Source organism: Durio zibethinus, chromosome 6 (genome assembly GCF_047325235.1).
Source record: "Durio zibethinus cultivar Kanyao isolate XHJ-2024 chromosome 6, ASM4732523v1, whole genome shotgun sequence".
NCBI classification, from domain to species: Eukaryota; Viridiplantae; Streptophyta; class Magnoliopsida; order Malvales; family Malvaceae; genus Durio; species Durio zibethinus.
This window is the reverse complement of record NC_143167.1, coordinates 1,229,257-1,241,297: the sequence shown is the minus strand read 5'-3', so window position 1 is coordinate 1,241,297 and position 12,041 is coordinate 1,229,257. Positions and strand designations below refer to the sequence as shown.

General features: G+C 33.9%; 2 protein-coding genes across 4 annotated transcripts; one reads left to right on the top strand and one right to left on the bottom strand.

Moving 5' to 3' along the window:
* The first annotated feature begins 266 nt into the window (after positions 1-266).
* On the top strand, positions 267-4,882 carry LOC111285848 (mitochondrial uncoupling protein 2-like). Of its 3 annotated transcripts, XR_016342641.1 has the most exons (10): positions 267-636; positions 1,418-1,624; positions 1,713-1,791; positions 1,976-2,100; positions 2,177-2,275; positions 2,399-2,503; positions 3,116-3,190; positions 3,552-3,638; positions 4,125-4,244; positions 4,553-4,882. XR_016342641.1 is itself a non-coding variant. In XM_022875480.2 (9 exons), the coding sequence occupies exons 1-9, from the start codon at positions 568-570 to the stop codon at positions 4,161-4,163; spliced, it is 885 nt and encodes a 294-aa protein (XP_022731215.2). In that variant the 5' UTR covers positions 267-567; the 3' UTR covers positions 4,164-4,497. The 3 variants fall into 3 exon arrangements, 2 of the variants coding, with proteins under 2 accessions (XP_022731215.2, XP_089617825.1); XM_022875480.2 differs by lacking the exon at positions 4,553-4,882 and having other exon boundaries at positions 4,125-4,497; XM_089761699.1 differs by lacking the exons at positions 3,116-3,190; positions 4,553-4,882 and having other exon boundaries at positions 4,125-4,497.
* A 78-nt stretch (positions 4,883-4,960) lies between these two features.
* On the bottom strand, positions 4,961-9,598 carry LOC111285847 (protein GRAVITROPIC IN THE LIGHT 1-like). Its single transcript, XM_022875479.2, has 4 exons — positions 9,325-9,598; positions 7,334-7,477; positions 6,432-7,129; positions 4,961-6,072 (listed from the first exon to the last, which is right to left on the bottom strand). The coding sequence occupies exons 1-4, from the start codon at positions 9,372-9,374 to the stop codon at positions 5,288-5,290; spliced, it is 1,677 nt and encodes a 558-aa protein (XP_022731214.2). The 5' UTR covers positions 9,375-9,598; the 3' UTR covers positions 4,961-5,287.
* Positions 9,599-12,041: the final 2,443 nt, after the last annotated feature.

Here is a 12,041-nt window from a genome sequence, read left to right as displayed (position 1 = left end):
TTTAAAATTTATAAAATAATTTGAGAAAAAATATTAATTTTTTTTATTAATTTTTCATTAATATATTGTGTGATATATTAATTATATACAAGTGAACTTTTAGTGACAAATAGCGTATGAAATAACTACATGAACTTCTTTTGGATCACACAATTAAATTAAATAATTTTTAATTAAGCAATAAATTAACTGATTAACTAAACAATCAAACCCATTTTATAAATATAAAATAACAATAAAATTATAAATATAGAAATAAGTGAGATATAAAAAACAAAGAGAGAGACAACCCCAAAAAACCATGTACATGTGAAGCAAAACGAACATGTTAGCGTTAAGGAAAAGATTAATGAAAACAAGCAAGAAGATGCGAGGGAGTGAAAACCCAGTTGCACAACCTTCTATGGTTGCCAATGAAGGCGTTTTTTGATTACTTTCTTTCTCCCATTCATCAAATTCCTATATATATTTCTTTCATTTTCTTTGATTGTTCCACTGTCACCCAACCAACTTCTTTCCTTTTATTGCCCGAAATCTCTGCTATCCGTTTTTCATTTTCCGTTACCAATGGCAGATCTCAAGTTCTCTTTCGCTGAAAGTTTTATTTGCAGTGCTTTTGCTGCTTGTTTTGCTGAGGTATTCACGATCTATTAGATATAAATTTGCACTTGCACTTCTTTTTTTGTCCTTTTGTTTGCTAATTGTGATTATTTTCATCTTGATTGCTAGGTTATTGGAGAAAGGTTAAATTTTGCATATATATGCTTTTTCATGTTTTATTTGAAGCTCATTGCTTGGTTCTATGCTTGCTTTTTTTACATTTGTTTAATTTTCTGATGATGGTTCAGTTTTTGTCCTTGGCATTAGCTTCTTGTTTCTGGGTCTTTTATATTTTATCTGTTCTCCTACAATGTTAAATATTTTGAATGAAAGTTAAAGTTTTGGATTCTAGTAAATCATGAATCTTTGTTAGGATTAGGAGAGGGTCCTTTGGTAGTAGCTCGGCGAGATTTTAGATGCTTGGCCATTTTATAAGAAATATATGTTCAATTCTCCATATGGTTGAAGATGCTCTCAGTAAGAATTCATGTAGTGATTTGTCCGTGGATATATATCCCAAATCTGCTTTTGATACCCTGTTTTGTTAAACAATTATTGTTTAATCAAGATCACAGGAAGCATTGCTTGATATGGGAACTTTTATATGGAACGATATGGAAATGGGATGCTTATTTCTACATGACTGGTATACTGTATAGCATCATAAATGCTTCGAGTATAAGTTGAACCATTCTTGTTAAATAAGCTTCACATTGTTTGCTCTGCATTCGGGAGAGGCGTTTCCCATACTTGCTTTTATTTCCTTTTATGCTTAACACTCTTCTTTTACTTAAACATTTTGCTCATGGTTTTGCAGTTCTGTACCATCCCTTTGGACACTGCCAAAGTCAGGCTCCAGCTCCAAACGAAAGCAGTTGGTGATGAAGTTAATTTACCTAAATATAGGGGCTTGTTGGGTACTATTGCTAAGGAAGAAGGTTTATTAGCACTTTGGAAAGGAATAATTGCTGGATTACATCGCCAATGCATATATGGAGGTTTAAGGATTGGGTTATATGAACCTGTAAGGCCATGATAGGGCTCAAATTAGCTTGTTTTGTCCTCTTTTTTTTTTTTTTCCAATAAACTTGCGTATATGTGTAAATGGACAGGTCAAAACACTTTTAGTTGGCAGTGATTACATTGGAGATATTCCTTTGTACCAAAAAATTCTAGCAGCTTTTTTGACCGGTGAGTTAATGGTAACTACTCTGTTGTAGTAAACTGTGTGCATCTTCCATATTTAGTTCTACACGACTATACCTTGTTTTGTCAGTTTGTAGGTGCTGCACTTATAATCAATGTCTGCCTTCTGCTTTATTAAAAGGATGCTGTTTTGCAATAAACTCATATAATAGCCATTCACATCAAACAGGTGCTCTAGCTATTGCAGTTGCTAATCCAACTGATCTTGTCAAAGTTTGGCTACAAGCTGAAGGAAAATTTCCAGTTGGGGTTGCTAGGCGTTATTATGGAACACTGGATGCTTACTACACCATAGTTAGACAAGATAGTTTTCTTAGAATAATACTATACTTCTTTTATTGAGAAATCATAAAGAATTTTTAATAATCAGGAAGGACTTGGGGCACCGTGGACTGGGCTTGGACCTAACATTGCAGGAAATGCCATTTTAAATGCTGCTGAACTAGCCAATTATGATCAAGTGAAACAGGTGAATTTTAACTTTTAAGTCAACTAAGTTGAAATTACTTATTTTGATAAAGTTGATATCATGCTTGGCTAGTAGGGTTTTTCTGGTGATGTTCTAACTTCTAATGTCTTTGTATTCATGCAGACAATTTTGAAAATTCCAGGATTCTCAGACAATGTTCTAACTCATCTTCTAGTGGGTCTTGGTGCAGGGTTCTTTGCAGTCTGTATTGGTTCTCCCATTGATGTGGTAGGTATCTGATCTTGACTTCATCATCCGCTATGCTTAAAAAAATTATAAGATTGATAACTTTTGATTATTTGTTATCTCTATCATAATTTTTGTCCTATAGCTTTGTGCTTATATTTTAGTAAGTGGTTCAAACCTAGAATGAGTGTCTGTTGCTTATCTCTGTCACCTGCATTGTTAAATATGATTAGAATCATGCCTTTTTGTTTATGCTTCAATGCTTTGCTTCTGTTAAACCAGCATTTTTCTGAAAACCCAGTGATATTGGTTTGTGGAATTGTTTTGATCAGTGCTAAAAGTTTTAGACTGAAAAACTTGAGTTGAGCCTTTATTTAGTGATTAAGCACCACTGGATATGCAGAACCACAGTGCCATTATGTACTGCTCTGGATTGGAATTGTGAAAGAGGATTATGTGCCATAGCCATGCTTGATACAGTTTAAATTATGACTCTTTCTCCATGTTGATACTTTAAGTTTTAGTCTAATTTGTCTTCTAAGCATCAGAGGCAATGACAAGACTATGTTTCTAGAAGATGATGGATCTCTGTATCATGTAGACTGATTTTATAAAACTTATGTTGGGTGGGTGGGTCTGCTTGTTATGTTCCAGGTAAAATCTAGAATGATGGGAGACTCTGGCTACAAAAACACTCTTGATTGTTTTGTTAAGACTTTGAAGAATGAGGTATATTGATTCTGTGCTTGTTTTATCTGCATCTCATCAAGGTTTCTCTAGAATCAATGCATGTCTTTTTGGTTACACTCTGTGTTCTTGGTACTACTGGAAGGTCAAAATTGGAACCAGAACTATAGATTTTTCGATGTTCCATGGCTGAAAAATTTTACCCTTATCATTATTACTATTCCTTTGTTTAGTTAAGTGCAAGCATCAGAAAGTTGTTGGCTTTTGTAGTTTCATTACATATTTATCTTAAATCCTTTCTCGAAGATGCAACTTTTGACAGTTAGTCTTGATAGGCACTGACTTTTGACAGAAAAGCATTATTATGATGAGTAGTGACATTTTGACTGTTGATGCATCGCAGGGATTCTTTGCCTTCTATAAGGCGTTTCTTCCAAATTTCAGTCGCCTGGGATCTTGGAATGTGGTTATGTTTTTGACTCTTGAGCAAGTAAGACCTGTTTTTTAGATTTGATGCTTTCTACTTTCTTTGGTAATCTTTTTCTAATATATGTATGCATGTGCATTCCAATCTCATATTTTCTATTTCACAATAAGATTCCAGTTTTGAATCTGCATATAGGCTAAACGCATCACAATGCAACATCTGGATTTGGAAAACTGCCATGTTTATTGGGCTCAAGCTCAACCTTAGTAGTGAGTGCTATGTTGTGTCTGTACTATTATACATGCCTTTGCCAACATTTAACCTATATTCCATATAGATTTATTTATATATCTATTTTAAATTTTTAATGTTTTTTCTTTTTTTTCCCAAAAAGATGGGAAGATTTTTTCTATTTCTTGTGATTTAAACGCAGAGACTGTTTCTATTCAAAGCTTTGAATTTTCTTGGCCTACTTGTAAATCTTAAGAAAGCCTTTATATTTGCTACCAATGATGAATATGCTAACCTTCGTCGTTACGATGATTGCAGGCCAAGAAAGTTTTCCGGGGAGAATTATATTATGATTGATTTAGATTGCAGCCAGGAATACAAGGCTTTTGCTTGTTGTCCCTTCGATTCTTGAACAAATATTTTTGAACAAAGAGTAAGGTAGGCATCTTTTATAACTCTTCATTTGTCTTACATAAATAAGTGTCATTTAACCATTAGCAAACGTTTAAGTTACTAATTAGATATCTTTTAGAAGGAATTATTACCGTACACTTCTGTGGGAGTACAAGCTGTCTGTTTGTCTCCTCCCAACTAAACTGAAATTGGAAAATATTTGCCACGTTGTATTTGGAACCATGTAATACCTACATTTGTGGGACATTCAACACATATTGCTTATTCTTGAACTAAACATGAGAAATTTAAGTTGCATGTACTGATGTGCCCTGCATTGCCCTGTTTGTTAGTGCAAGGAAACTTGGTTGAAGGTGGAAACAATACTGTGCTCTTGTTCAATCATTATGCCTCCCTTTGGCTTGTATCTTATTGTATTCTTCCTTTGAGTCTTTGACCTTGTCCCTTCCTTATCGGGGTAACAACTAATAACTGTAGGCTGAGAATTGGCTTTTAGTGTCAACCATTGTATAAAGTATTTACCATGTAAATGTTATAGTTTGGTAAGTACTCAGCCAGATGTTATACAACGTATAATCTTCTTACCTTTGCTTCTAGTTCCAAGTATACCTGAGCAGGCACATTCTTTGTTGAATAACAAATGATTGAATGGCCTTTTAGCCTGTCATTCTGTTCCTCCAAACTTTAATAATAGTTTCTGGAAAGTCGAAACTTAAACCGAGGTGATTGAAAGTTTAATCTCATCATAATTTTGTAGATAAATTTTGAGTATGCTGGAAATACAGGGCTCGAGAAAGGCAAGGATCTGATAAAACAAACTGACCAAGTAACCGAAGACTGAAACATCTATGAAGTTCAATCCAAACTCTTAAAGAGCAAATGCTCAGGTAACATGCAGCTCAAGAGTAATGATCTAATAATCCTAACATCAGTAGTCTAATAATAATATTCCAGAAGTTCCTCCCAAGTGTTGTCCATAAACAGCAACAGCAAGGTAAACCGAATAGCAACAAGTGTAAATCCTAAAACCTGTCCAAGCAGATACAAGAAGTCTGACCATAATTACTTCAAGTCCTAGCCACAAGGTAAACCCTTGCCTTGACAACAGATCCATTTCCTAGCTTGAACCCAGGGCTAACTGGGAATCCCACGATCTGACCTGCAGGCACCCGCCCACCTGCAATTTTGACCACGCTTTCCATATAATGTGGATGAAACTCTGCTCCCCTACTCGCCTCAAACTGACTTGGTGATGGGTCAAGCGAGAATGCGAGCAAATGAAGCAACCAAATTGCCTTGGCCAGCCCCAAGAACTCCCCATAAAACTGACTCCTAGGATGATTTCCAGCCATTACTTGGCTGCGCTGCTCCAGGTCTCCTAACAAGGATTCTTCCATCTTAGGATGAACAATGGCAAGGTACTTCTTGGAGCAGAACTTGCCAAAATGGCAAGTAGGCAAGATTCCAAGAAGTTCAACCGGGTCCATTGCCTTCATGTCACGGTATTGAGTGAAGCACTCCCGACGGTACTGATCCGGATTAAGCAGGGAAGAGAGGCTACCATCCATGTAGAATGTCTCGTGGTCGAAGCCTTGAAAAATTTTGCGTGAAACATATGACTCAAGCGCATACTTGGCATGGTGATTTGCGATGACAGAGGGAGTGATCATGGTGGTATAGGTTGAGTTATCAGGAGTGGCGGTGGCGGCTTCAATAGATCGGACTGCGGCGGCGATATCCCAGCGAGCCTCACGCATGAGGGAAAGGAGGAGACATGTGAAGGACTTTGATGCCTCCTTCACCTGACTCATTGTGGCCTCAAACAGCTCTGGTGCTGGTGCAGCTGTAAGTACTGCCACCAGGAACAAGCAAAGAACTTAAAACTGACATGATCTCCCTAAATATGCCATAAAATTTTAACACCAAAGATTAATCCTTATTCAAACCTTAAAATTCCCATAATAATTTGCCAAGAGACTAATGGTTTCCTAGTTATTTGAACAAGAAAGACTGAATAGTTGGTTTGACTATGACTACCTGGTGACGTAGAATGATGCCATTAGTCAGGAACAATATTTCCAGCCTTGTTTGCATCTTGTCTACTTCTCATAATTACCAATGTAACCCCAAATTTCATCAAATGAGATACAAATGTAAAAGCAAAAAGGTTTTCAAAGACAAGTCTACAAAGGTCATTTCAAAGAAAATTACCTTGACTGCAGCTGACTTTCCTCCTGGAAAGACCCCGTCCTCTCTTTCCAACATTGGAAAGGCAAGTAACAGTATTCAGCTTCTCTTTCAAGTTCTCAATCTCCACCACCTTAACCTTCACTTCCTTCTTCAACTCCTCCACCGCCGCCTCATACGGCGCCACCACTTCCCTCAGCATAGACACGTGTCTTTTCCCAGCACCACTACCACTACCATGTGTCCCTCGTCTAAACCTTTCCCTCAATACCCCAAGCCTCCTCAACTCCCCCACCACCGCCACATCAGCCGCCCTCATCCTCTCCGGGTCCCACGGACAATGTGCCTCCTGTAACCTGACGTAAGCCTTCTTCATTTCCGCCACCGCATCGAAAACCTCCTCCATTAACATCACCATTTCCTTCATTTTCTCTCCATTATTGTTCCAAAACCCCCCTATTCTCCTCGACTTTTCCACGTCTTTAACTCCATTTTCTTTCTCTTCATCCTCACTCGAATTATTATACTCGTAATATTCTTCTTCATCCGGGTCCTCCTCAATGACGGCGTGAGTCACCTCGTCTACGTCGCCGTACTCTCGTCTACCGGCGGCGAGCGGGTGCAACAAACAAGAAGCTGCAACTCGTTGTATCAGATCCGAAAAGTTCGATACTTTGCTCGCCATTTCTCCTTTCTTCTTTGCCTTCACCGTTGCTCCGTGTCTGAAACAACCAAAGTTAGATGAGCAGGGAGCTCGGTGAGTTAAAAAGTTTTGAGCCTTTTCGAGCAAAGTTAGAAACTTTTGTCTTCAATGAGGATGCGCAGGATAAACGGTAACACCAATCCAATTGAAGGTAGCAAAAACCAATGTCAAGAACAAGAAAAAAGAAAGTTTTTTTTTTTTTTAATTCGGACAGGTGGCTGACCTGGAAACGTGAGAATTATCAGATCTTAAACAGAATCTTGACGGCGACTGATTCTGAGACGGATCTCTGTTAAACGTAACGGAATACCAAAAGTCAAGGTCTTTGGCTTCAGTTTCCAGGCTATCCCGGTTGCCTTTCTTCTTCCTGGGAACACAAAAAATTAACCCATGGTAAAGCTTTTCACTACATAGATGGTTTACAGGTATGCTTGTCTACGTTGTATTTACAAAAATACCCTCTTGAGACACGTGTATGGTGTAGATTTCAGTTTGATTTTTTTGGTGTGATTAAGATAAGGGTGGAGTTAAAGAGAAAGGAGTGGCTGGCATAGGTGATGGTGCTTTCTTCCATGTTTGGTCTTGGATATTCAAGATTGAAGGAGAGGTCCCTCAATGGAAGGAGAAAAAAAAAACACATAGAAAATTCATGAATTTCACAGTTGCTTGAGTTTTGGCATATCTTGCTATCTAAGTTTTGCCTTTGTAATATAATTCCCTCCAAGTTTTGAAGAAAATGTTAGTTTTGTAAATGACCCAAAATTTTAAATATTTTATATTAAATTCACTTATGATTAGTGCGATTTATAAAATAATTTTTATTTTTTATATATTTTTTTGTAAAAAAAATTACGACCAAACAAGAAATTAAGTTGGTTAGGCATGAAATTCCTAGAAGAAGAGTTTCTTGTGGATATGAAAATCAAATCACAAATCCTCCGCTACAAGAGATTAGCCCTAGTCATAACTTCAAAAAGAAAAACAAAACTGTTACTCTATGAAAAGAAACATTTGATTAGTGAATTTGAAGTGAGAGATTTGAAGAAGTTTTCTTGGGCAAAATTTATGAAGTTGATGTTTTCACCTTGCTTTGTATTCAAGTAATCAAGTCAAGTTGATTTAGACAAAGGTCGAAGAAGCAAATTGTTTCACTTTCCCTTTTTTTTTTTATATATTTAAATTATTTGTTTCACTTTCAACCTAAATATCAAGAAAAAAAAATGAAAAATGATTGATCTATAATTGAAATGGACTGCCTCTCATTTCAGAGCTTATCTAGTAGCGTAAATGGGTTCATGATTCTTGTATCTTCTAAACTAAAGCTGTCCAAAACTAACCAAAAAAGGCAGACAATCGAAAGGAAAGGACATTTTACAAATTAAAAACTGTAAAAAAAAAATGTCAATATTCCCGTGTTTATGCCTTGTGAAAGTTTCCAAGGCATATTTTCATCGAGAAGAAAGATCTATATAGTATTATTATAGTGAAGGTGAGTCATTTTCCGATCGAGAAATTCCTAGTTGGATACACTTACCAATTTGAAATAATAGAGTCCCACAAGAAAAGAAACCGTATTTGTTTTGGTTAATATATAAAATCATATTTTTACTTCAGAATTTCCCAATATCCATCCCTTAATATCAGCTCAGTCCTTGGAGCAAAATCCCTGCAGAAGGCATGGCACTGGCCGCTTAAAGCTTTCTCAGTATGGTTTATATGTTAGCTCCGGTATCTAATGTCGTCTCTTCAATTTTCTTTAAATATCCGTATCTGGCACTTTTGATGTGCATGAATATGGATATGGGTACAGAAATCCAATCTTTCAAATATGAAAAAAATATTAGAAAAATTTAAGAATATCCGTATCAAATACATACCCGAATCAGAGTAACAGAGTATACAAGCTATTAATTACCAAATCTTCCTTAATGTTCTCTTCATGAATTTATATTTATGTTTAATTAGGCATTGTCAATTGTTGATTTCTTGTAACTTTTTCAATACTTTTCATACAATATTATTTTCTCTACTCAATTTCTAAGGTGAAATTTTTGAAAGACGATAACTCAAGCTAGGTTCAACAAGGAAAATGTAGCTAAAAGGAACAATTCTTGAGTACAAATATAAACTTTGAAACATGGATGATAGCCATGGATGAGCAATTGTAAAGTACCAAAAGTAAGGTATAAAGTTCAACAAAGAGATAATAATTACCTTGAGAAGTTTGGTCGACGCATGGAACAAAGCAAGCTACTGGGAAACATTGTCTCCACAAAAACACACAGGCAAGCAAACAGCAATGGAAAAGAAGGTGATGAAAATGAGAGAAGGGGAGAGACTCAAATTGTATGCATGAAAAAAAAAAATTATTGCTAGAAGCTTGGGTATTTAATAACTTTTCAAAAGCTAGCTGCTATTGTTGTATACGATAATAGTATTACATAATGGAGCTAACCAAGAAACAAGACAAAAGAAAGATGTTCGATTTCATATGAATCCATGCATCTATCATGGCTCATGTTTTATAATTTTTTTAAGTCTCTTGTCTCAATCAAAATTCATGGAATTTGGAACATAATTACCTAATTCGTGTCTAGGGAAATTCTATATAATTTTTTTTAGAGATTAATAAGCAAAGCGGCCAAATACAAAGAATAGATCATAATCCTTACTTTTCTTCCTAAAATAGAAACTAAAGAGAAATTATATTGATCTTAAAAACTATATGAACAATATTTTAATTAGGTGTTACTATTTTTTTTCTCTGAAAAATAATGCATGATAAAATTTGGTGTTTGCTGTGTTATGCTTGGATTTGTTGCTTTTCCCCTGTATGTTTCTGTATTCCTGTGTTTGTAGGGATGAAACCATTTCTCTTTTATTATTAAAATGAGACATTGTTTAGTCAATTTTCACTTTAATGCTTATAGATATTTTTTCATAAATAACTTTCTTGAAGATCACTTTAAACATTATCTCTCCAAGTTCCATTCGCTTCCTTCATTTATATGAATTGTATAATCAATTAGTGATCATATCCATGCATAGTAATTTTAATTTTTATTAGTTCTAATTAAACACATTGATAATATTTTTTGGGATATTTGAAATTGCAAGATTTTGATATTCGGTCACTAGAATTAAGAATCCGATACTATCAACAAATCACATAAATGAAATTAACCCTAAATGAAATACCGAAACTTTTTATTATGACTATTAAGATCATAATGACCTTAAATTATTTTCTTTGAAATGTTATATGAAACTTATTGGAATTATATAGTTAAAGCTTACTTAAAAGCTTCTTATTGATCATTTTACTTTGTTATATGGAACAAAACAAGAAATCGACATTTCCAGGCATGCCATATGGATATGCATGCATCGCAAAGTGATTTTTTTTTTTTTTTTATGTACTAATTTGCTAGCTGGCTTAAAGCAAAAGGCTAAAATGTATATTGTTCCTTCTTTTAGGGGGGATGTTTTTTGCACAAGATACTTTTAGAAATGGGTTTTTGATATTTTTCCCCTTTCTTGCCTCAAAGAGATAGCCAAAATTTTTTTCTCATATCAATATTTTTAATCTAATAAAAAATTCATCTTATTCTTTTATTTAAAAAAAATATTATTACAAAATAGTTATATATTTATATGTGTATGTTTCTTATGTTTATATAGCATTATCCATATAAAAAAACAAACACTACTTTCATTGATGTATCAATATAAATCAATGATAGAAAGTTTTGCTCATTGATATTTGTCTTCACTTTGTTAAAATGTTATATGTATTTTTCTTTTTCATCTCTTTAGGCAGGTGGTGTGAAATGAAATTTTTTTGGCAAAAAATTTTGAGTAAAAATCAAGGTAAAATAATTTATAAATATTTTTTAAAATTTTTTAAATTTATAAATCATTTATCAATAAAAAATTTATGAAATTTCAAACTTAAATGATTTATATTTAAATCACAAATCTTATCTACTTGCATCAATTTTTATTGACGTGAAATGGACCTAAAAAGCACTCTTACTGTACCATCATTTCGTACTAAACGTTCCTTAATTTTGAAAGTTACTTTTTTTTTTTTTCCAATAAGGAAAGTGCTATTAATGTTCTCACAAAAAAAGAAAGATAAAAGGTGACCTAATAATTGATAAAATCCAAATCGTTTATCCTAAAGAAGCTAGTTGATCTTTATTGGTGTTTGGTTAATTTAGGGTGACTGAAAAGGCTTGTTTTCCATTATTTTGGCTCAAAGTGTTTGGAAGTGAATGGTTAATTATGATCATAGACATAGAGTGTGATATTTTGTTAGGCAATCATATTTTTAGTTTTGGCTGTGGTATTTGGAGTGAACCGGCCTTGTCAGCTAGCCGATAGTAAGGATTAATTTTGCTTGAGTGGGGCTGTGTCGGGGGAAGAAGCTTTCAGTGTTTATCAAATTTGGAAATTCAATTTACCATAATCAAAAGATTAGATTTTTCATCTTAAAATATTATTTTTATATAAACGAGACCACGATATAAGGATAACAAAATAAAATTGTAAGTATTAAAATTTAATTTAAACGTGAACATATAAATTAATAGAATTAAGTCTGTATTCTTTAAAATATTTCTTAAAAATACAATATTTTTTATTTAAAAAAAAACACATCAATCTACTATTAAATTTTTAAAATACCCTTTAACCTTAGAGGTGAGCAAAAGTCAATTTAAATCGATTAAATCGATCGAAATCAAGTGAATTCAATTAAATCAATTAGGTTTATTCGGTTGAATCAGTTAAATTTATTTGATTTTAGTTATAATCAATTTTTTAAATTAGTTAAATTAATTAATTCGATTGATTTTTAATTTTTAAAATTGATAATTAAACTGATCGAAATAACCATCTAATAAGTTAAAGTAAAAAAAATTGACATA